Source organism: Desarmillaria tabescens, assembly GCF_030435595.1.
Source record: "Desarmillaria tabescens strain CCBAS 213 chromosome Unknown EV420scaffold_10, whole genome shotgun sequence".
Classification (NCBI taxonomy): Eukaryota; Fungi; Basidiomycota; class Agaricomycetes; order Agaricales; family Physalacriaceae; genus Desarmillaria; species Desarmillaria tabescens.
In genome coordinates, this window is record NW_026848309.1 from 1 (window position 1) to 23,617 (window position 23,617).

General features: G+C 47.7%; 6 protein-coding genes and 1 non-coding gene across 7 annotated transcripts; 2 read left to right on the top strand and 5 right to left on the bottom strand.

The window, feature by feature from the left end:
- Window positions 1–1,227: 1,227 nt before the first annotated feature.
- EV420DRAFT_t107 lies at window positions 1,228–1,311 on the bottom strand. The gene has a single exon. It is a non-coding gene; the product is annotated as a tRNA-Arg (tRNA).
- Window positions 1,312–1,416: 105 nt separating this feature from the next.
- On the top strand, window positions 1,417–2,070 carry EV420DRAFT_1477362 (uncharacterized protein; the record flags this gene model as incomplete). The annotated part of the gene is made up of 3 exons (XM_060469415.1): window positions 1,417–1,596; window positions 1,648–1,921; window positions 1,976–2,070. 3 exons carry the CDS (start codon window positions 1,417–1,419, stop codon window positions 2,068–2,070), a joined length of 549 nt encoding a protein of 182 aa, XP_060333334.1.
- Window positions 2,071–2,275: 205 nt separating this feature from the next.
- On the bottom strand, window positions 2,276–4,710 carry EV420DRAFT_1619153 (uncharacterized protein; the record flags this gene model as incomplete). Its single annotated transcript, XM_060475444.1, has 16 exons — window positions 2,276–2,329; window positions 2,381–2,471; window positions 2,494–2,562; window positions 2,618–2,753; window positions 2,873–3,002; window positions 3,048–3,201; window positions 3,233–3,306; window positions 3,359–3,437; window positions 3,594–3,667; window positions 3,798–3,851; window positions 3,895–3,941; window positions 3,998–4,119; window positions 4,216–4,242; window positions 4,297–4,350; window positions 4,464–4,508; window positions 4,562–4,710. 16 exons carry the CDS (start codon window positions 4,708–4,710, stop codon window positions 2,276–2,278), a joined length of 1,359 nt encoding a protein of 452 aa, XP_060333335.1.
- Window positions 4,711–5,302: 592 nt separating this feature from the next.
- Window positions 5,303–7,163, top strand: EV420DRAFT_1526147 (stomatin family protein). The gene is made up of 8 exons (XM_060472403.1): window positions 5,303–5,467; window positions 5,524–5,615; window positions 5,666–5,698; window positions 5,748–5,859; window positions 5,912–6,053; window positions 6,110–6,136; window positions 6,192–6,601; window positions 6,657–7,163. Exons 1-8 carry the CDS (start codon window positions 5,371–5,373, stop codon window positions 6,839–6,841), a joined length of 1,098 nt encoding a protein of 365 aa, XP_060333336.1. The 5' UTR covers window positions 5,303–5,370; the 3' UTR covers window positions 6,842–7,163.
- Window positions 7,115–9,051, bottom strand: EV420DRAFT_118086 (uncharacterized protein). The gene is made up of 8 exons (XM_060466226.1): window positions 9,048–9,051; window positions 8,586–8,990; window positions 8,496–8,532; window positions 8,408–8,441; window positions 8,311–8,352; window positions 7,858–8,250; window positions 7,694–7,800; window positions 7,115–7,633 (listed from the first exon to the last, which is right to left on the bottom strand). The coding sequence occupies exons 2-8, from the start codon at window positions 8,692–8,694 to the stop codon at window positions 7,450–7,452; spliced, it is 906 nt and encodes a 301-aa protein (XP_060333337.1). The 5' UTR covers window positions 8,695–8,990; window positions 9,048–9,051; the 3' UTR covers window positions 7,115–7,449.
- A 107-nt stretch (window positions 9,052–9,158) lies between these two features.
- EV420DRAFT_1526159 (uncharacterized protein) lies at window positions 9,159–12,658 on the bottom strand. Its single transcript, XM_060472404.1, has 13 exons — window positions 12,308–12,658; window positions 12,149–12,242; window positions 12,071–12,128; window positions 11,774–12,020; window positions 11,602–11,726; window positions 11,383–11,545; window positions 11,221–11,300; window positions 10,960–11,073; window positions 10,575–10,937; window positions 10,103–10,504; window positions 9,998–10,037; window positions 9,862–9,957; window positions 9,159–9,830 (listed from the first exon to the last, which is right to left on the bottom strand). Exons 1-13 carry the CDS (start codon window positions 12,540–12,542, stop codon window positions 9,352–9,354), a joined length of 2,496 nt encoding a protein of 831 aa, XP_060333338.1. The 5' UTR covers window positions 12,543–12,658; the 3' UTR covers window positions 9,159–9,351.
- On the bottom strand, window positions 12,659–22,658 carry EV420DRAFT_1526161 (uncharacterized protein). Its single transcript, XM_060472405.1, is given in 40 exon segments — window positions 12,659–13,139; window positions 13,189–14,146; window positions 14,210–14,672; window positions 14,725–14,925; window positions 14,983–15,233; window positions 15,334–15,405; window positions 15,440–15,536; window positions 15,600–15,770; window positions 15,821–15,877; window positions 15,897–15,934; window positions 15,983–16,061; window positions 16,138–16,341; window positions 16,388–16,474; window positions 16,527–16,880; window positions 16,929–17,136; window positions 17,189–17,251; window positions 17,303–17,341; window positions 17,390–17,651; window positions 17,698–17,842; window positions 17,889–17,906; window positions 17,961–18,200; window positions 18,252–18,290; window positions 18,341–18,541; window positions 18,596–18,850; window positions 18,900–18,975; window positions 19,028–19,317; window positions 19,369–19,544; window positions 19,594–19,846; window positions 19,900–20,020; window positions 20,069–20,421; window positions 20,471–20,548; window positions 20,607–20,819; window positions 20,870–21,330; window positions 21,381–21,639; window positions 21,672–21,768; window positions 21,794–22,122; window positions 22,167–22,199; window positions 22,240–22,315; window positions 22,371–22,491; window positions 22,517–22,658. 40 exon segments carry the CDS (start codon window positions 22,545–22,547, stop codon window positions 12,821–12,823), a joined length of 7,788 nt encoding a protein of 2,595 aa, XP_060333339.1. The 5' UTR covers window positions 22,548–22,658; the 3' UTR covers window positions 12,659–12,820.
- Between the last annotated feature and the right edge of the window lie 959 nt (window positions 22,659–23,617).

Here is a 23,617-nt window from a genome sequence, read left to right on the forward strand (position 1 = left end):
ATATAACGGGTGTACTTGAGCGATATGTCCCCAGTATTCATGCATATCATCCTTTGGTGCGTAGCCAGAAATCTGGTCCTCAGACGACGGCGAAGGGTCTTCTTCCGCTGCGACTTGCCGAGCTCGAGCTTCGTGAGGACCCGCCGATAACGTACATTTCGAGGGTCAGATGAGGCAGCCTCGAGGGGGTTGGATGAATGCTGAGAGATAAGAAGAGTGGCCATGAACAGCACGACCACAGTCAAAGCAGAGTGGCGCGTCGACGACGCGGTCGCCGGAATTTGAAATGAAGGCTGTTTGCTTCGAGTCGCGTGACGGTCACGTGTATCCTGCGGCGCGTCTTGACTCTTGAGTTCACGGCTGTCCGCGGACAATGGTAAAATGTTCAGGGTGTTTAGATCTAACCGTCATGATCCATCTGCTCGCTACGAGCCTCTGCCTTTACTTTACCTATGACGGCAAGACCTCCGCAGTATCATAACATATAAGATCTTGAGGAATACGCAGTTTATCTCAGAATCGCGACACCTTGCACTTCATCAAAACCCTTTCCGCCGTGGACCTTTCGGTGGCCGACTTCTCTAATATGCTCTTTCCTGGAAATACAGCATGTCCTAAGGACTTGGCCTCTCCCTACGCCCTTACAGGCGCCGCATGCATTATGTAGCTAACTGCGACTGTCTCAGGCTGATTTATCTTACAACAATTTCCCAGAAACGGTTGAAAGACGAACGTGAACATGCAACGCTGGTGAAAGGCCGTTCCTCGCAATAATTGGGAGTTTTATCTCCCTCGTTGGGCCGTCGAATTAGTTCCGCGGAGGTAGTGACAAACGGATATGTCTATCGCTTCTTGCGTCTGCGTCCTCGGAAAGCTTTGTTTTCCAAGTTGTCTCTTCTACAATGCATTGAGACATTGAAATCACTCTAACCTGCTGTGACCTGGTAACTTACGTAGCAAGATTGTATCTCAGGGCGCTAGCACCTCTTCGCCAAAACCTTCTCTCTCTCATCCAAAAAGGAATCTAAATTGCAAATATGCCGCTGCCTTGGGTCTCATTCATAGATAAATAGATTATATTCACCTCGTAAAATACCGTACGAGTATTAAAACACCCCCTTCGAGGAGGGTTGGTAATAAAGTGTAACTTACACCCCTTTCAGGTTTTGTGCGCCTTTGAAATTTATATAAATTAAAATTTAAAAATGAAAGCAAATTAAAAGACTATGACCACCGCAGGACTCGAACCTGCAACCTTTTGGTACCGCTTAGCAATCGAAGCCAAACGCGCTACCATTGCGCCAGGAAGCCATTATCAGCTGTCTACTCTGTAAATATATGATTCTAATACTTACCTTAAACGCCTTTTGAGACGAATCTCTTCAATACGTACTTTCATGCACCTTCAAGACCACCATGGCTTTAAATTGTGCAATGATTGATGACCAACGAAACCCCGTCCCTCTTCCTCATGAAATGGTCATAACAAGCGTCGATTCAGGCGTCGATCTTACTGTGAAAGTGCCGCCTTCCGTTCCTTCAGGGTCTGGTGGATCACTGAAGGCTATGGGCCGACTCTGGGTTACTGATCAAAGGGTGAGTACGCTATACACTTTATTGCGCTCATTTCACTCTATATTCTTGCAGTTATTGTTCATATCTAATCCGCAATCATCCTTCGAGTCTCTATCTGTCCCTTTACACTCCATCCTCTCTACCAGGTTCATGCAACCTACCTTCGGAGCAAACTACTTTGTCTTCGAAGCTAAGCCTGCACCGGAAGGAGGTCTAACAACTGGAACTGAGGTGGAGGTGCGATTTAAGGGTCAAGCCATGTTCCAGTTTGTGGCGCTCCTAGAGAAGGCCAGAGAGAGGGCGATCTATATGAAGCGACAGGCGCTGCAAGATGAGGACATCTTGCGTCGGTGCACCTTCATTATCCATTCATACAAGAGTTACTAACATGTCGATATAGCGAGGTACGACTCTCCTGCTCAGTCTAGCTCAGCAGGTTTACCCAGCAACGACGCCACGGTCCCGATGGAGAATCCACCGGCGTATGGCGTGTAACGGACATCTGCATCATTTCTTTATCGTGGTTACTACGGGCTCGAAGGAAGAATCAAGTTGCAATGTAGCCCAGCAAATACAATTGTACTAAGTAGCAGTGCTGTAGATTTACTTGTATATGTTTTCTCGTCGTTCCGTTAACCGTTATGCATCCAATTAACACTTTGTATTTATTGGCCTATTCTTTGGACTTAGCGCCTATTTGTTAGAGAACATATCTGAAATCTCGATTCTGCTTGTCTGTTAAATCCAGAAATTCCTGTACCGCCGTTAGAAAATACGAATAACACACAACACAGAACCGACAGACCTTGTCGACGCGAGCCTTCTCAACAACACCGTTCTCTTTCAACTGCTCAATGTACACATCGTCGTAGATAGTATGAACAGGTTCTGCGTCACTGCGTCGATTTTCAGACATACCGAATTCCGAGCAGAGTCAGAATCCGAAAAACGACGCAAAATCCTATGATTATCCATGGTACGCAATTGCTAGTTTCGCAAGTTCATCAGCGCAGAGAGAAAGGGCATGCTACAACCCACACACCGAGGCTTGAACTTTTCCGCCCACATTAAAGGACCTACCGCATTACCAATACAATAAGCGGATAGGATGATAGCATTAGCAGCTATTCTCTTCGTGTGCCCCGCCGTAGTGCTCGACAGCCAAGAAAGGGAAAGAACTACAGCTCTGTTAGTAGCGGTACCGAGCAGAGCATTCATACATACCGAAAGCGGTGAACCCGAGGTCTGCATTATCGGTAAGCGGTACAAAAGAAAGAGGACACCGGAAGCATCTCACCAGCGAAGAACAATGTCAATAATAAACCAAGTTTATTATCCCAACTTAGAAATAGCATCAAGAACACAGCAGCGAGATTGGGTATCAGGTATATCACACCGACCCATGCTCTGCTGTTGGGTATCCACGCCTGCTATGGCCGTGCCGCTCCAAACGGCCAGGATCGCTACAGCACCGGGAACACAGCCCAGGAGAATGGTTTCAAGGTCGAAGAAGCCAAACGACGAGATGTTATCTGTCGCTGATTGACAAGCGAGTTCGGGATGTCGGCTAACACGGAGAAAATAGCGAATAGCCATATTTTGACGTCCGTCAGGGCTTCTATCATCCTGGTGGTATAGGTTCCAACTCAGAATGAACAGGACAAGCATAAAAATGGCCTCTTCGTACTGTTCTTTTTTAAAATGTTTGTTCTCGACGCCTGTTTGATTTTCCTGTGTTGAGAAGGTTATTGTAACCACGAGAGAGTAGCCGCATCGAATTGACCTTTATTCGCTGAACTGCAGAAGAGCGTTCTTCTGGGGTAAGGAACCATGCGTTCGTGGGAGAATCTGGAAAAAGGAACCTGGATCGAATGTCAGCTTCCTCTGGTGTACGAGGAGAGAATAGTACCAGAAAATGACGGCAGTCACCATGGTCAATATGCCCAAAATTATCATGAGCCCATGGTGAAGCAATTACTAGGCTATCAAAATTAAATATAGATAAAAAGGCTGTGTACCATTGCCAAGCTTTCAATGAGCTGGTTTTCATATGCAAAGTCTCGAAGCTAATGAATCCGGAGATGACTTTGTGCTAACACCGAATGGTCAACTCAGGCGCGTGAAAAGAGGAGATACCTACCTGGAACCAGTTCATCAAAACTACCCTGAAGAATTAGCAAAGGAGCAAGATAACCAATTGTACTCGTGCACCAGTACCCGACTCTCAATGTCTGCTCCGCTCGCGTGTAGAACATGGAGGTGACAATCATAAATCCCTGCTGTGATACTACCTTCACATATGCCCAGTATTAATCGGACGACGAAGAGACCCGCGAAATTCTTGCATGCTGCGTGCATACACAGCACTATAGCCCAAAGCTAATATGTTGAAGCTATGGGGAATGATGTTATCTGGTACGACTAATTCTGAAAGCCGCATACCTCAGCCATTTCCCAACGGGCAGGCGTTGCAGACACAGATTCTGCGGGAACTCGAAGACGAGATACCCAAGATAAAAAATTGTGCCGAGCCTGATGCTTTCACTAAGCAGATGCCATGAATTAAATTGGACGACAAACCAGTTATATCTTCACCGAAAGAGTAAGGTGAGAGCATGTTGGAGATCACGCTAGACTCACTGGTCGGTGCTTAGATGTGTGTCTTCGCTAAACGCGAGAGGTCCGATATAGAATACAATTCAAAACAGATCGCACGCTTACAGGAGACCTAGGACTGCGGCATTTCCCAAGGTAGCTTTATCCATGTATTGGATTCTGGGCCAGTGGTGAACGCAACAACAACCCAATAGCCATAGTCACTCACGCATACAGCACTGATTAGAATATTGTCATATGGTTATGAGCCCGGCCTTAAAGACGAGACTCACGGCACATTAAAGGAACGAGGAACGATATGGCGATCTATTTTCCTTCTATTATGCTCTAACCGTGAGATGCCGTCGGAGAGGGAGTATACATAATATACCTGATTCTTGTCGCCTCGGAAGGGCTTAAATGCCCGGTTTTCCCCATCACGAGCACTGCCCCCGTATCTACTTGATGGGCAGAGATCTTCATGATAGGGGGATTCTTCTTTTCCTCTGTGGAAATTTTTACATCGCTTGCTGACGCCATCTGGGAAGAGATAAGGACGCATGGAAAAAGCAACAGTCTTCGTATATATCGTGTTCATATGCCCGGTAGTGGCGAGAAGGTACCCGTAAACCGGCAGCCTCCCATGCAAAATGTGGGGAAGGAACAGTCAAAAAGGTCAAGAAGGCAGCCAAAGACTCCATAATGCGGCACTGTGTCGACCTCCGCAAGTCCACAGCTTGAAAAAATTTACTACCTGATAGCCATCCAGGTAGTGCAATCCAAGTGCTAGTCGTCATCTCGCCGAAAATTTTTTTATGGCTATGTCCCGCTAGGTTTCAAGTTGCAGCTGTAGTTAACGGTCCTGACTTTACGGCGGTACATAGTAATTCGGTAGAATGGAGAAGAGTCGGGAGTTCAACAGCAGATGACCATTGAAACCGGCCATTACTGTCCCCCGGATCCAGCTTTTCGACCTTGGAGTTATGATCCTTCCTGAAAGCTTTGTTGAATGCGCAGTCGCAGCTAACAGCTCGTCGAATATCAGGTACAGAGGTGTGTGCGGGAACTGCCAAATGAAGCCTATCCGCTGAGTTTGAAATTGATTAGTACATCAGGGAGGCTGTGTTACTGCGCCTTGACCTCCCTTCTCAAATTGCATATAAGGTATTGGAGACTCTTTACCTTCTCACCCTTACCGCCATGTCTTACAACGGAATCGACCGCAAGGACCGCGCCCCTTCTCCTACTGATGGTTCGAGCTCGCCAAGGAACGTTGTGGATCATGATGCTCCCCACGGTTAGCCTGGTTCTCATCATAGTGGTAGCCAATGTTTAGTTGATTTCCTGGGAAAGTAACAGCAGACGTACCCGTAGGGCCAAGGAAACTGGCGGATCCAAAGCACCACCTAATCACCGTCCAACCGCTAAAAAGGAGCGAGATGCAGGTGAGCATCGTGCGATTTTAGCGTGTTAATATAAACTCAACTTTTTGCAGCCTTCGTACGCACAGGATCTTGGAACTGGAGAGGTATGAGATCCGTTTGATACCTTCTTCAAATTCCTATATGTACATGAAGGTTACGCATGGAATCTACGGTTCCCTCTTACAATGTCTGGGAACTGGAGTCGGCTTTTTCGGCGCTATCCCTTGTTGCCCGTGTCCAAATCCTTTCCGAAATGTTCAGCAAGGTACGCTCTTACTACGACATTCCACAGGATTATATTTAATGGCCTATTTCAGGATCTGTGGGACTCATCTCTCGCTTCGGCAAGTTCTACAAGTCGGTAGATCCGGGGCTCGTCCAAGTCAACGTTTGTACCGAATCACTTCGCGTGGTGGATGTAAAAATCCAGATTAGTCCTATAGGCAGGCAGATGGTGATGTAAGCGTTGCTTCCTAGAGTCTAGTTCACTTCAGTTTACTCACGTCACTGAACAGTACTCGGGACAACGTCAATGTCGAAATGTATGTACATGATAATCATCTACGTTGCTATCCGCTCATTTTCCTATTCCCTCAGCGACTCGGTTATTTATTTCCAAATCTGCAATCCCTATCGAGCCGCTTTCGGTATTAGTGACCTTCGTCAAGCCCTCATTGAACGGGCACAAACAACGCTTCGACATGTCGTTGGCGCACGCGCTGTTCAATCTGTTGTTACTGAGCGTGAAGCCATCGCCTTCGAAATTGCCGAAATTGTTGGTGACATCGCCGACAAGTGGGGCGTTGCCATTGAGGGTATTCTCATCAAGGATATCATCTTCAGCCCTGAGATATCCGCGAGCTTAAGTAGTGCTGCTCAGCAAAAGCGGATCGGCGAGAGCAAGGTCATTGCTGCGCGGGCTGAAGTCGATTCTGCTAGGTTGATGCGTCAAGCCGCGGATATCTTGGCTTCACCAGCCGCCATGCAGATCCGACAATTGGAAGCTTGTGAGCATTTATCTCTTCCCCCCTTTTTCCTTACGATATTTATATACCGGTTCAGTGCAACAAATGGCCAAGTCCGGGAACAGCAAGGTCATCTTCGTACCCATGCAGCTACAAAGCGACGTAGTTGGGCAAATGGCAGGGACTTCTGCCATGGGTGCCACCAGCGATAGTAATGCCAGCGAGTCAGGAATGGGTGCTGCTGGAAGGGTGGCCATGTTGAACAGTGCTGCAGATATCTGAAGGCACCGTCGTTGAGAATTAGTTACTGCCAGTTACCACTATTATCGATGCCCATGCAATCTCTGTATATTAGTTGTGTTGTTTTACCTCGATACCTATGACATGTGCCGTGCTGAAGCTCATGGCTGTTTTATTTACTTGTACAATAATATTTCAATATCATTAACTATTGTTGGTTGCGCCCCGGTATCGGTAATATAATGGTAGAAAATATCTTGACCCAAGTCAGCAGACGCCAGATTGTCTTGAATGGGGTGAAAGAACCTACCAAGAAAGCCCCCAATCCCACAATAACACAATTCTGCATCATCTGGCGATGCACTGCCAAGATGCGTGGGTCCTTTACAACCTTTTCTGGTCCAAACACGGGTGGTCTGGTGATCCCAAGTGTGGTGGGAGCATCACCCCGCAGTTGTGTTTCTATTGGCGGCTCCTCTGATCGAAAGATGTAGACGGGAAGGCTACCCCGTCCGTAGGTCCCGTCAGTAGAATTGCAAACCAATCCCACGCATCTCCTCATGTCCACTGGTTCTCGTAAGGAATTCACGTACGCAAGGGACTTGGCGCTTGGAGCTTGGAGCTCCCATGAGTGGAGCTGCACGGATTGCCTATACCATAGTTGGGAGCAAAAGCCGTGCCATGCGGCACATATCGCTGATGTGCCTAACGCGAATGGGAAAGAAGGCTAGTAGACGCCATGCACGGTTGTTTTGAGGAGGTACCGGTACGAACAAAATAAGCGTGATGGCGATGATAACAGCAGCAATGATGTAGAGGACGCCTAGACTGTAGCTGAAAGAATGGGTAACCATCAACTCAGGGTAACTACAAAGAAGTAGCTGAAGATCGTACAAGAGAATCTGCTTCGGTAGGTTGATATTCGGTGTTGAGTTCGCCAAAAATCGAGGAAGAGCTATCCGATCCAAGTAAAAGTATACTGCTTCATATACGGGTTTCAACTAGGTCTCGCCGGTAAGTCATATAAATATTTTTACGTTGAAAACGGGCCAACTCACTGTATCAGGGTCGCAGTTAGTCGCCAGCTTTCTCACTACTTCATCACGGAGTCCAGGATCAAGCAGAAGCGCTTTGGGTGCATCAGGTGTCAGAAACGTTGATATGACATTCATGCATTCATCCCGCAAAGCCCGATCGTTACTAGCTGGAGAAGATGATAGGGGAACAGGTGGAAGATAGACAGGTGTTGGCATTAGAAGGGGTTTATCAGGATCCTTCGAAGGTGAAAATGATATAGGGTTGCAAGGCTCCGAGTGGACATGATCGTGTTTGGAATGACTGATATTGGATAGCAGCGACGACAAAGATGTAAGTGACGAGATAGATTCTGAGCCATCTCGATACCTGAGTGACGATCTGCGATCCAGTGCAGAGAAACGTCGTCGATAGTCCTCGAAATAGTACGTGCTAAGTCAATACATGAAGCATGACAACACATTGAAATGACACACTTGATACCACGCAACAAATTGAAGATTTGCCAAGGAATGTTCCTATTGTGCGAAAAATCATCAGAGATCGCCAAGACATGCGGTTGGATCATCGAACCCTAAAAGCAAGGTAGAGCTCGAAATCCTCGAAGCTGCATGAAGTTGATTGAGCTGGACAAGTACGTCTGAAGAGAAAGATGAATAACCTTATGGGGCTGCATGTTCCTCCACGAAGGACTTGCGCTGATCGCGTTCACCTTGAGTATCTTAAACATTAAGTTGAACAGGATCCATACCTAGTGTGATTCCCGCCAAATGTCGAGTGTTAAGCTTTGCGGCCCATGGATGCAGTTTAGCCAAATAGCTCCCTTCTGAGGTCCTACCACGTTTGCTCGTACGATGCATTCGACCAAGTGCGAAAGTCCTGGAACAGAGGATACGATGATGGAACTCATGGAGGTGAGAGATCCTTCGATGAATCTTTTATATTGACATCTAGCGGAAGTATCATGGCGTGTGAGTGACGCTGATTCACAGCAAGTATATTGCGGCGGCCCATTCGGCACTTTTTGCATCGTATCAAATGGTCAGAGACGGGTTCGTGGGATCACATCTTGTGATGGACTGTGGATCATGCATGGTGTGCATACGATTCTGCACTGCCAACGCGCCTCCATTCAAGGTGTGGCCATATATCAGACCTGGATGAGGTGTGCGTTGTTTAGTAGGGAAGAAAGAAAACAAAGGCATGAACTCACCAAACCGTCAGAGTCTGCCTGTCTTTTTCCACCGGAGTTCCGTCAGTAAGTCTAAAAGAACAGACCAAACGCTCCTAGTATTTTCCGGCCTACAGTGCACAGTCATCATTTCCTTGTAATAACAAATTGAAATATGCGCTTAAAAGCAAGTCGGTGACGCATGATCAATGGCTCTAGAAATCCCGATCAATTACAATAGAAAAGAGATATTATACAACAACTATCCAGATATCCAAGACTCCAACCACGCGGATCCGTGATAGAATACATGATGCACCTATAGGGTATAGTTTTGGTGCGTTCTCTAATAAAGTCGACGACCAAATGTCCGCTCCTCTCTACGCGGCCGTTCCATGAGAGACGATTCGTCCCTCGGACTGCCAACCAGATAGGGCTGAGAGGTCGTAATTACAGGATCAAGACCGCCAGACGCCCACGTAGAAAGTCTGGGAATCAGGTCCCCAAAGCCCTGGGAAGGTGTCTTCCCTTTGGAGTTCGTATCTCGCTTGATGCTGTTGCCCGTGGCAGATGGCACCGAGGAAATACTTGTCGAAGAAGTAGAAGGTGCTGTTGCCATCCTGAAATTCTGCACCTTCTTACTGAGTGATTGAAGCACAGAGTTTCTGTCGGGCCAGCCTGACTCTTGCGGATAGTCATCCGGTACTGCTGGTGAATGTTTCTCCTCAGCAATAAACGTTGAATGGATAGATGAATCAGATAACCCCCGACGGCGCAGGCTGTGATCAACGAGTGGCCCAAGGAAGTCGGGTTCCTCGGAATCATCTGTCCAGGGAAATGTCCCCGCGTCGATGACCTGCATCTACATTGCGTGAAAGTCGGTTAGATGTACTTGTACGCAGAGGAGAAGGAGAAGCAGCCGGTCGTAACGTAGATTGCACCCGGCGTGGTCCTTCTCGGTAACACGACCCACGGCTCTGGTGTCGTGGTACGAGGTGCACCTGCAAATATATCCATCACCCCTTGGCCTGCCTGCGGACGTGGTATGCGAATTACTATCTGAACGCAAGGGGTTGCGGCGAAAAAGTGCTGGTCACAGCCCCTCCCAGTCCTGCTCCCGAAAACTCCACGTTGATAGTGGTAGCAGAAGCTGACAAGACAGGGCCAAGCTTGGGCACGAATCGTGGGGGCCGGGATGGAACCTTTCCGCTATTCGACCGACCAAACGGTGAGGCGATTATACCATTCTCAGGACGATTACTAGGTGAACCAAAAAGCTTGGAGATAGGTGCCATCCATCCTCCACCGCCACTGCCGTCCTTTCCTCTTTCTTTCTCTGCCTCTGCCTCTGCCTTAGATGGATTTAGAGCCAATTCACTGACTTTCGGGGCTATAGAAGGATCAAGAACGACTTCATTCAGCGTCACGCGCATTTCTCCCATTTCGACAAAGATATCTCTGAGTAACTTGAAAAGAGATCTAAGATCTTTGCGCGAGCACTGTCGTGACTATCTTTTCATCTTCTAGCAGCGCCCTAAATTGGAGCCGTAATGCCGATGCTTCTGAAACGATGTTTTTGACAGTGCTGCGTGAAAGATGGCGAACATCAGCACCGCGAAGATTTTGCCGTTTCAACCGGTTTGTTAAAGTTAAGGCATCGGCTTGAGTTATCCGGTTTAGAAGTATTGAGGCACGTTCGATCAACTGCCCGATATTGGAAGATGATTCGGAGAACGAGGATGACTCAGAACGAGGATCCAGTGGAGATGAAGAGCTGCCTTGGGATACCAATGACGATGCTGCTAAGAGCCCCGCTATTGGCCACGGATCTGTTTGAACTCCGCGAGATCGGCTGAGAAGTAGAAGAGGCTTGTGAACCTTTCTCCTCTCAGGAGAAGATGGTTCAAGCTCGCTATCGTTCATGATTTCGATCTGATAGGTCGATGTCGGGTACCGCGCTTGCGGACTGGCTGAGCGACGACCATCTCTCAGAGCCAGCTGTCGTAGAGTCGGTGGCAGGCGACAAAGGCCGCATATGAGATTCGGGGGTCAAAGGATCCTGATTTAGCTGTGATTCCCATTTAACAGCAGAAGTTTAAGAGCAACAAGATACTGACATGCGGCCGACGAGCTTTCCTGTCTAGACTGGACGTTCGTCTTGAAGACTGTGGAAAGATGTCAAGCAAAAAAAGCTTAAGACTTCGTAGATACACACCATTTGTTCTCTGAGTATGGATGATGGCATACTCCCGGAGTGGAAATGGTGTCTAAAGGTAGGTGCCCGAGGCGTTCCGGCTGGAAAACAACATCTGGTGAGATAGGCGGAGAGGAGGCCACAAACCACCTTACCACCAGAACGAGGAATTGGGATTGGCACGATACTCCTCGACTTCCTCTTGCAACGCGTGAATCTCCTCACGGGACTCGGAGAGGAAATGCTGGAGCTCCGCGTTGTCTCGCTTCAAGGACTCATTATCATCTACAAGCGACTCGAGAACTTTGGTGAACTCATGTTGGTCTGAGATGCTTGGGTGACTGAACTAAATCTCAGGATAATCAAGGGACCGGTCACGTCTGAAGATCACTGGAAACGCACCGCTCGTTGCAGTACTTCAAGCTGAGAGCGAGCTTCTTGTAGAATGAATTCTGACGACTCTAAACGATTTAATCTCTTCTCCTGTAGGCCATCTTGCAACCGGCGGACGTCAGCTTGTAGCTTCACTATTAAACTTTAGCCAGTACCAACGAGCTTAAATTGAACAACTTACAAGTCTTCTCCTTGAGAGCGGCAAAACGAGATTCGGCCAGCCTAGCTCGTTGTGATTCGAATTCGCGTTCTTGTTGCAGGTCGTCCTTCTCCTTTATGACCGAGGATAACCGCGTCTCCCACCCCACAGAGCGAGCATGATTCGCCGTAAGTCGAGAAATAGTGGTCTTGGCCTCCTGCAGCTCCTGGAGAAGCGTCTTGTTCGACAACTCAGTCACTTCAGTGTTCACAAGAGCTCGAGTGAGACGCTGAAACGGGTCAACGAGGTGAACAGTGTGCAGCATTCAACGGCACGCACCTTTTCCAAAGCATCTTTTTCTTTCGCAAGCACTCTAAGTTTCGTCTCCCACTCCTCTCTCTATCATCATGGTCCGACGTTTCGCTTCCCTGGAGGCATCGCTCGTCGGCGTCGCGAGCCCCTTGCCGACGGACATACGCTTCGTGTCGCTGAAGTAACGCCTGACCAACCTCTGGACAAATCAAAGTATCAGATCAGCAAGAAACAGGCGACCCGTGATCATGATGGAGACCGTACCTGCACTGAGTATCAGGCGACTTTCCAACTTCGACTTCATCGAGAACCAAGCATTCGCATTCTCGCAATCGTCGCGTCCGCAACAGCACGACATCAAAGAAGGCTCCGGGGATGGAACACGAGAGAAGTTGGCGAGAGCAACGGTCAAGTCATCGATGGTACTTGTTGCATGGTTGAGGCTGCTCGCCAATGGTGATTCCGGCGTAAGAGGTCGGGATAGAGATGAGTCAGGCATTGGCACAGCGCATTACCGATTTTCGATAATATGTAAAAGGTTCGCGGAATGAATCCAAGTGGAAAAGGGAAAAACGTAAAAGAGTAAGTAGAGTGAGGGAGATCAAGTTGGGAAATAGGGTGACCGCGCCTTCATCACAAGGTCACCTAAATCGAGCCTTCATACCAAAAATGCTTGCATTGAGTCATGAAAATATGTGAGTAGTACGAGTAAAATACAGTGTAACACAGAAGACCATTTCATAAATACACCACCAAGAAAGAGAGGAAGGGAACAAATTACTCGCCCACAGGTTGAACGATGATACTTTCTACAATCTTCACCAAATAAGGTACTACGGAAGAGAGCCCCTCGCCTGCCGCAAGGAACTTGAATGAGTCTGCCAATCCAGGCATACCACGTTCTTCGAGTGCGTTTAGACAACTCTGACTGGAGGGCACGTCGTCGATGGCACTGGGGATAGAAACCGATCCGCCGCCCTGAGCACTCCAACGCTTATTGTCCTGCAAGGCAACACGAATAATGTCAGAAACATATCGTATGATGTGTTCATTAGATGAATTGGCGAAAATATGGTTGATATTGAGCTTCTCATATCTGTGATACCGATCAATACAGTTAGCATCAAGTAAAAAGCGACACTCACGCCATGGAAACGACTTCGGGAAACACTGACGCAACGTCAGAAAGTATGCTGTACAAAATCTCGTTTTCTGCGTCGTGTCCATGAGCACTGCGAAGCATGGCGGAAATGAAAGCGGTGACGAAAAGGGCGAGTGTGGGATCATCCTGGATTCCCATGAACATGGACGATGGCCGAGGGAGACTTTTCTCGTCATCGAAAGAAGAAGCGCCGGCCTCTGGCAACCACATATCATCCACCTGACAATCTTTTAAAAGTCGACGATATTCCGTGGGAGAAGTGGACAGTGGAAGGAGCGCCAAGAAATATCCAAGGACGTCAGGATGCAATGACCCTGCAGAACCGTTCGTCAAAGGCTCTAGATGGCTCCATCGAACAGTAACGCGAATCAATGTTCGTAGCGCCGCTTCAGCTGGTTCCTTTGTTCTACTCTCGCGAAGCCCTTTGAAGATGATAGCGGCAAGTGTGAATGAAAAGTTGACGTCGAAGGATAAGCCTAAATGCTGATCTAACACACACGCGCATTCTTCCAGATGTATCCGAGCGTTTAGCAGATACGGCGAAATAGATTCGTTTCTAAACACTTCTCGTCTGTCCATAACTTCCAGCGTGACCTGAACCAAACGGGCAGCTTCAGGGAAGAAGTCCCTATTACCACATTGAAGAAACGCGACTCCCATCCAGAAAAGTTGTGCTAGGTAACGCGTATCGTTCTGAAGACCCGGGACCAACTTGGCCAAGGCCCGTAAAATCCCGACAGCGGGAACTGTATCCGTTTCTTCCATAGCCACGAGAGCAGCCGAGAAGGCTACCAAACTCTGATAGAAGAAGTCGTCATCAATGTGCGATATCGCCAACACTCCCAGCACTGTGAACGCCCGCATTTGTATCATCGACGAGTATTGGAATGCCGATGAAGTGACTAAGCTCATCCAACGGGCACGCCATACATTGAGCAATCCTATCAAAAAGTAGATGCCTCAGATGAAAGGACGCAAAGATATCATGCGAAACAAGTACTAACCTTGGGTCCCTGCCGACGCTTCAAGTATCCGGACCAGTAGCCTCGCAAGGCGTTCATAATTGTCAATGAGCATCGCGTCTTGCGTCGTGTCATAGGTTGTGTATTCACTTGTTGATGTCGCACGATGCAGGCCAAATAGCTCTAGTGTCCCAGATTCCGAAAACTCGTTTAACAACTGGCTAAGTTCCGATAAAGGATTTGCCGAATCCTCCGATCGGGCGATGTACATCGACTGCAAGAGATTCATCGCGATGCCGTACATTGCTTTCCGGACGATGATCGATCCTACGCCAGCAATCATCATAGTGACATGGACAATCTCGGGGACGTAGAGCTGATTATGACTAGGCTGCCTGGATTGATAGCCAGCATGGAGACAAATGCGGCTAAGCGTTGCAACTTCATTCCAGTGCGGGTTATCCACCAAAGACTTCGTATGCCGCGGAGAAGCTTTGATAATGGCCTAGCGATATTGACTCTGAGAAAATAACGGAGTCAGACATCAAAGCACTCACCTTCCGCAGCTTTGCAAACAGTTTGCCTCGGACACTAATTGATGATAAGGAAGCAATGATATGCGCATGAGTTTCGCAGCGGGTCGTTCCAGCTCCAGCATCAACAGCAGAACGTACTAACTCGTCTAGCACGAACTCTGTGGTTTGTGAATCCAGTTTTCCTATTTCAGCCCATACATGCCGTTGCATAGCAGAGGTCAACTGAAGATAGATAGAAATTAGCTAAAAAGAGCCACGGAATCTGCTGAGCGTACTGACGTCAGGATGGGTCAAGGCTATATCAACCAATCCTCTGACACAATCGCGGAGCCTTGAGCCTGATCGCTCATGGAGATTACTTGTCGGATTTGAGAAGTGGGTAAGGTTTTTTATCCAAGGACTCAGGTAGTATAAGCATGCTATCGATTGTCCGACGTGGTTGCCCGACCTCGTGTCCATAGTCATTGTGGCTGACACTTCAGAAATGAAGTCGAGGGTAAGCCGAGGAGCAAATTCAGGCGATGCGCTCGCTTAATTGAACGACAAAATAGCTCGGATCACCGGGGATAAAACCAGCTGCAAAAGCATTAGAGCATCGTAAATAATCACGAGAACTGACAAGACGCATACCTTTCGACGCTACGATGGGGCTTTTATCATAACCGAGATAGGTACATACAGCACCAAGTAGATCATACGCAGCTGTGCGGAACTTCCTCGTCGTTCAGGTCGATACTGAGCATGCCGACATGCAGCAGAGTTGCAGGTACATTGGAGAACCTTGAAAATCTATCACCTAGAGGCGAATGGGTCTCAGTCAGACGACCCTTAGCCTGATCTGATGCTCTGCCTGGAGTTTAGCGGTAGCGCACTGGAAAAGTCATCCAAAAATATACCTTGACAATTTCATCATATGAATCAGACGAGAGGTAGATTGTTGACGCATTGCGATTTCGTCGAATAATGAACTCGTGACTCTCCCGTGTAGAAGTAACGTAGGAATCGCTGACTTCAGCCATGGGTATGATATCAGTGGCTCGTGTGGCAAGTCCTGGCCCAGGTGTAAGCTGAAGTGAGGTGAGCTAAAAGCAGACATATCGATGGGCAAAGCACATACGGCTATGATTCGAATATGAGAGGAGCCGACACTCAGAACGGCAGGTTGGCGTCCGCTCTGAGTTAATCAAAGTCACGTTCTTAAAAGACACATACCCTTCCCCTTCCAGCTCCGCTACAGGTATAATGAGTCAAGCGTAATTTCAACATTAACGACACTCACCCGGATAGCCAAGGTCGGAGACTTCGATGCCAGGGACATGTTGTAATAGCTCTTCAACCGAGGTAGGCAGTGTGAAACTCTCGAGCAAGGTGTATTCCTGTGAACTCTGTTTGCAACTACCTTGATACAGAAGAGAAAAGATGCGAACCTGCTACAAAGTTCTGGACTCGTTTCAGATACCTCTGCGCTAAGCGATTGACGTTCAGCATATAGCACCCAACGAATCGCGCCCTAATGTCGGAGGGTATTAATTCAATGCAGTATTTCACCCACCGTAGTGGTAACTCTGATTTTGTGCTGAATCCGGTGCAGTCGACAATTACATCAAATGCAGTTGCTTCTGAAGAGGCTTCCAGTGTCTAGGGTTCTTCAGCAAAAAAAGTATGCTCAAATATGAATATTTACCTGGAAGATGTGGAGCATCAGGAGTTCCATGTCTATTGTCTCCACGTCTAGTCTAGCAAGCCTTAGAGCAAACAATGCCTGTGAATCCTGCTAAATCATGAGCGCTTCTTGTCTTTCCCAGAACTGATTAATGACTGACCCCCGGTCTTCGTATCGCCGTGAAAAGCTCCCTCACTTTCGTCGTGGGTTTGTCAGCATAACGAGTCATCAGTTCACAATATTCCCGATGGTGGTCGGAGTCCTGCGTTGAAAGTCGTGGAACTTCGATGGGCGATCCCAGGTCCACGAGCAGGGTGCAAAGACCGTCCCAAGCACGTTTCCCAGCAACACCTGTTGAGTCTCCATCGATGGAAGGTTTTGAAATGCTGAGAAGTTCTTTTCCAATTTTGTCTGCATGCTTCTCGAAGAACCGATGGAGTACAATTACATCGGTATCATCATAGATGTATGCACCGGCCCATTCATCTTTGTCGTCTTGCTCGGTTGGAATTTGCTTAAAACGAGTTAGTACATGACGTACTGACGACAACAACCGACATACGAGTATCATAGTCAGGAACTCGGTGACATGTATGACATTCTCTGTCAAAAATTCGTTCAAACGCATCATATGAGGCTCCTTTCCAAAGAGAATGTTATTAGCAAGGTTTTGGATTATCTTCGCAATTATCATTAAACCTCGACGAGAGGAATCGTTAGGCAGATGTATGCCTATGGTCTCTGGGGCTACAACGGCAGGAGAAATAAACCTGAAGCGACAAGGTTAATGTAATTCTAGCTCCGTTATAAGGAAAACTGTACCGTAAAAACAAGAAAGCACCAATCGACGTAGTCTTCAGAGAAGCATCGTCCCAACGGTTTACTCTGTTACGCACAACAGTCAGTAGAAAGTTACTAATTGACACATCCTCTTACACAGTAGTGGCAATGTGTTCGCAAACTTCTCGAAACATCCTGGGATGGTGCGTCAGTCATGGATAATGACTACGGCTAGCTACTTACGGTGGGAGTCCCTGACGCGAATCGAGAATGAGTCTCAAAAACTGCTTTGTCAGAAACTGAACATTTCGCTGGTTCTGATGCAGGTCTTGACCGCCGACTTTCGCAGGATCAAGCTCATAGCCTGTACCTTCTGGAAGGTTGTTGATGGCTACAACCATGGGTTCAATGAGTGACCGCAGATACTGGTGTCCTTGAATACGGGCAAATGCAGCCAAAAAGCGGTTCCCAATGGAATTACTACGAAAAAGAGCAGCGACGTTCTCTGTAAAATATAAGCGTTGAGTACATTAAGTGAGGTGTGAACATACCGGTATGTGCAACTTCACGTGTAATCATGACTTTGAGTAGGGCCATCAAGGACGTCCGAGTGTTGAACAAGTTGAGAAGAACATTGACCATGTTGTCGATTTCTGACGCGGGACATGTGTCGCATATAGCTTGAGCCAATACCATCTACGAACATTATTGATACACATTGTGTTAAGAGTTCTGCACTCACATTAGGCTCCTTTACCAACTGAGGAAGAATCGTCGACATTAAACCAAGTACAGAATACTAAAACGCACGTACATCACATAACCGCTTGTAGCGATCTATAGTTTCGGCCGGTTCCGTAGCTTCGAACTTTGCGCCTTGACCTATTACCCGAGCAAAGACGTGAGCAAATATAGCTCTTTTGCGGTTATCTTCGCAGTAAGCCAGGGGGAGGCATTGCTTGAATCCGGCCTCCGTGTTAGCCCTGACTAAATGTGATAGTCCAGTGATAACCAGCTCCCGAAGCTCTGCTTCTCTGTGCGACACGCGCATGCGCTTGACGGAAATAAGGCTCTAATGATACCATTGAAAGGGAGAGATACCGACTTTTTGTATGGAACCAACGTCGGAGACGCTATCAGATGTCTTGGTAACGGTGTGAGAATATATGTGAAGAGAAAGAGATGAACACCGACCGGTGCATCAATCTGGCAAACCTCTAATCCAGACAGGAGTACCTCCGAGTACTTGATGAACTCGCGAGTCACAAAATGCGACCCGTCATCTCCTGAGGTGGAAGGATCGGCAGGTTTGAACTCGAGACGGTCTAAAAGCTTGACAACTGTGCGTAGACACGCCATATTCAACTCTGTCCGCGACATGATATCTCCTGTAGTCTGAAACACGAGGGTTGAAGAATTCGCTTGCATCGTAACAGGACAAATTCTCACCTGAATCCAAGAAGAGACCATGCTGAGAATGCTTCGGCGCGCGTTGTTGTCTTTACGCAACGTCAGAGCTTCTGTACGATCATTTACACTATCACAGAGAGTGCAAAACTTGATCTTGGTCCGATGCGCATCTGAGCCATTATGTCGATCGAGGCAGGCTGCTAATTCTTGCAAGGTCGTAGTTATGTCGAGGTTCATCACGTCGTCCATCCGATCTTGGCTGCTTTCGACCATCAGCTTGAGTATGGCGATACCCTGCACGCATCGTCAGGAATATGAGAAGTAAGAGAAGGAATGGACGTACTTGTTCCTTCAGCAAATGGAAATTCTCAAACCGCATCTGACCGTCAAAAGAGCTACTCATGATGTCGCGGATGATGCTTTGGAGGGAATAGGCATTAATAGATGGCTAGCTGATATCAAGACACGCACTCTTCAAGAAACTTCAGCAGTTTAGTGTACAGACGTGGACTCAGCTCAGCTCCTAGAGCGTCTCGGGCGGTGTTCCGAACTTCAACGTCGTCATCGAGCAACATCATAGTAAGATCGTTGACGAATGTATGCGCCAGGCTCGAAGCATCTTGCACTCTGCGAAACTGATCTGGAAGACTTTGGTGGGGGATAACTTTAGAGAGTAGATCAGTATCAGCAGCTTCTTCAACGCACGCCCCTCCGAGAGCAGCTATGAAGAGTGTGAGGTTATTCCAATGAGATCGATGGTCCTAAATGGTCACTGCTAAATAACGATCGCATGAAGGTAGGAACATTCTTACAGCAGGAGCTCCGAAAAATTCGCTCGATTTGATTGTAACATCTTCGCCAGAGCGCAGCATTTCATTCAACGCAGCCCAACGCCAGTAACACTCCGTCCAAACAGCGATGTGAACAGAAGGAGCGTAAGGTATCAGACGTAGGAGCTTCCGGATTCTCTTCTGGTGGCCGACACGACCTGTCCTATCGTAAGCGATGTTCAATGATGTGGCCGCGCTTTCACTGACTATGTATAAGCACGTTCGGATCACCCAATTGCTCATAGATAGGATGACGCTTCGGTCTGTCTTCGTCATTAATCAGAGGGTTGGTAGGTGCACCTGCTTGTCGCTCTGCATAGGAAATTAGGCGTAGGCCCTTGGCCGCCTGAAAGGATACATTGTTGTCGCTAGAAGTGAGAGAGACGAGGAAGGCTATTTCGGCCAATATAAAAGCTGGAACCCGCTTCTCAGTAAGTTGTATCTGCCGGACGTGTTCCTCCTAAACAAAGGTATTCAGAGACAAATATATCATACAGCACGTGAGTCACGTACATCCACTTTCGCAACGTAGAGCCCCAAAAGATCGAGCGCCATTGTTATCCACAAGCGTTGAGCTTCGATCTCTATACGAGCATCCAGTAAATTCTTGACAATAGCCATGAGGGTGTTGGGCCTACAAAAGCGTCAAAGTCTGGCCCGTCATTACGTGGAGCCCACCTACAGAGCATAAATTAACCATGCAGTCATTTTGGGAACGTTAGGATCAGTCGGAAGATACATAAAAACGTGCTCCGTTAGTTTCCTTGATGATATACCCAGAGATGCCTTGACAGAATAGTCGATTTGCGCATTCCAAAGTCTCGCAACGGCGGTCGTCCACGAATCGATCTCTTCTTCGGTAAGATACTTGAAACCAAAGTCGGGCGACATCCGCCATAGCGAAAGTATAGCAAGAATGAGCACTTCTCTGTCGGGAAGAGGTGAAAGTTCATGGGATCTCTTGGCCTTCGGACGACTAGCCGGTCTTTTCATGATGCCAAATTGATCCACCTCGCTCCGGTGAACGCATGTGGTCTATATGAGTAAGTGAACAATATACCAAACGGCAATAACAGTATCCTGCCTTCAATATATTGAGGAACCGTCGTGCTATAATGGGCTCTAGGTTCTTGAGAGAGCGTTGCCAACTAAATATCGAGCTCTGAAAGGACAAGATTATTACCGACTCACGCCGAAGACATAAGGGCGTGTAAGCGAACCTCCTCGTACAGTGTTTTGCATGCACGCACGACACAGATTTTCACTGCTTCCGATTTGTCAGGCTCAACACACGCCTTGAACAGTGGCAGGGATTCTTCTTCGGATAGAAATCGGAAAATAAACACTAAAACGTCAGCGTAAAGCGAAATATCAAGGGATTCGTGTTGCGGGTCCCAAAAGGGTTTAGTCGCGGTATTGTGAAACAAATCGCTCTATGAAAAGGTGTAAGTGCAAGGAGTTTCAGAAGCGCCGAATTTACTACCTTGATGTCGTGAATAATGTCGTTCGCGAGTAAGCGCAGAGGTACTTCTTCATTGTCGCGTGAGTCGATGTACATGGCTGCACGGCAGATATCTAGCGCGCAAACTAGACCCAGGTCCCGTAATCTAGCCTGAGTGGATATTTGTCGCCGAATGTCTTCTAGAAACTTATCCGACTTCTGTCCTCGACCAGGAAGCCCCACATCATGAGACAACCTGTCTGGGGTAAGGAAAAGGATAGCAATGAGAGCCGGCCACATTGTTCGTTCGGACCCGGACTTGACTCTTGGGTGAAGATAGTCAAATACTCTTTCCGGAACACTATCCATCTTCAGTCGTCCTTTGGAAACTTCGTTGAACTCGGCGGGACAGTTCCTTATCCAATTCCAGATGGCAAGCCGCAAGGGATTTGCAAAGGCGGCATGCATTTCGTGCGTCATGTTGACGAGAAGAGATGACAGCTCTGCACGAGATTATGAGGGGGAATACAACCTATCACAGAAAAAGGCGCACCATTCAAACCTTGCACCAGCCTTGTTCTATCGAGAAGACTGTGCGACAATAATTGAACATCGATGGTGTCGACTTCACCCTCGTTCTGAGAAAGTTGACGAATCTTGGTCCGTAGTCGATCAAATACTACATTCCAATTCGATGCAGAAATATGGAAAATTATCCGGCCGGTATACTTTTCGATCAAAGCGTTCAAAGTGTGAAACGAATTAACAGCAGACAAAGGTGTTCGTTGCGTAGTGACACCTGTTCGGGTCGACTGTAAGAGACGTGATGCTCATCTTTCCAGACCTTGACAGATGTAGAAGATGCTCGCGGCTTGAGGTCATGAGAAAACGTGTCAGGATAATCAGTCGGCGAGTCAGTTCCCTCTGACGAAAATGCTGAACTCGCTGAGTTCATAGTCACGGAACGTGATATCTGCTGAAGGAATCCAGTCCATCATCAGAGGCGGTTCGGTTTGCGCAGATTGCCGTAGAAATGAGACCATTAGGATCAGCAAGTATCGGGCGCAATTGTCTTCCATGGGTGGTTGCTCTAATGGAGGAGAAGTGACTGTTGCCGTCCACCTGGATGCGAATGACGGAACAGGAGAATCGGGGGCAGAACCCGGTGCTCGGTGACTAGCTTGAGATCCCGACCGTGGAATACTGTGCGGCCTCGACGACACGCCTGCAGCTAGAGCTTTCATAATGAAAAGTTGTGATTGCAGAACTGCGACTATTGAGGTCAGGCTTGTTGACTGTAAATAAACATTCTTCTCTGAATCTGGTACACGCCACTTACCTTCAGTAGTTCATCTAGCATCTCGCTCATCGCCTAATGAGATCGTTTCCCAAGAGTCCTGAGATAGCTTGACAAGGGCATTGACTGCCTGTCGCGTGGCTCCATCGGATTCGAGCTGGTGCAACTGACTTTCCTGACCGGACGGGAAGCTAGCAGCCGAACAACCTGTGAGCATTAGAATTGATATGTACATTCAATGGACACACCAGCAATCTCAGCCTCTGAGTTAACACCTGCACAATTTTCTTCTGCTGCTCGTTCCGAGGATGTTGAGAGCCCCCATAGTGTGAATCTTGACTCCTGTGCACGCGCGAACTGCTGGCAACTGGAGGCGGATGAGGCAATCATACCTGCAGCAGACGGCCGTCGACTCGGTCCCATGCCGGTCCACTCAGGGTGGTATGCCGTAGAAAAGCGCCTGAGAAAGAGAGCAAGAGCAAGAAGAGAGACGGCCTAGATGAGATTTTCGTTCTGTAGTATGTTTGCTCGAGAAACAAGGCCCTTGCACAACCACCACCAATAGAAGTGCAGTGGCAAGTTTCGCGCTGATGTAAGCAGCCGGCGGTACTCTAACGCGGTCTATTCAATGATTCATTTCTATCTTCGGGGTTTACTCCTAGGTTCCCATGCAGCGCTTATCTGGTAGCGCTAGCAATGAGCATCAGGCTGTTCAATTTTTTGATGAGTCAATTGAACGTATTTCCATTGCAGTGGTGCCCCTCTCGGGCGCGTCATTTGTTATTAAGATGCTAGAACCTTCGAATTCCGAACCGATATCGATATCGATCTGGCTTGCCTTGCTGGGAGTTCTACGTGGACAAGTCGGATCGAGGAATTTTTGAACCGGAGTTAACGCTTCTGGCCTCGCACTAGTATGTTTCACTTACAGCGAAGTTTGGACGAAATTTCAAACTTAGTCTAGCACCGACTAGGTGAATGCATGCTCTATGAAGAGCAAGCAAGCCTGAAGCTTCATTAATCTCACTCACCGCCATACAGGCAAGCCTATGCAGTGCTAATGCGAACTTAAGCCTTATATGTGTCATGATTAACGTTCGGGACCGATGTGTCTACCCTGAAAAATCATTTAAAGACAAACGGGAAAACCCTGTGCTGTGTATGACTTCGGCATATCAGTAGAAATCAGTAAATCTGATGAACTCCGAGAAACCTGGCTAGTACCTGGCCGAGAAATGCTACTTCAAATAGATTGACACATCTTATATTGCGGCTGAGGCTTCACGTGAAGGCAACCTTATGAAAAGAGAGGTCCAGAGCCCAAGTTCCTTGGACTTCCTCGTGAGAAGAACAAACGATCGACTTACGAGCGCGTATGAACGCGTTAGGTCAAGAAGAGGTCAATCACGACATCGCGTCCCGGCAGTAGGACAATGCAAAATGTTTCTTGCCGTTTCAGATTTCCTTCTCTAGATGTCTTGAACAGAATCGAA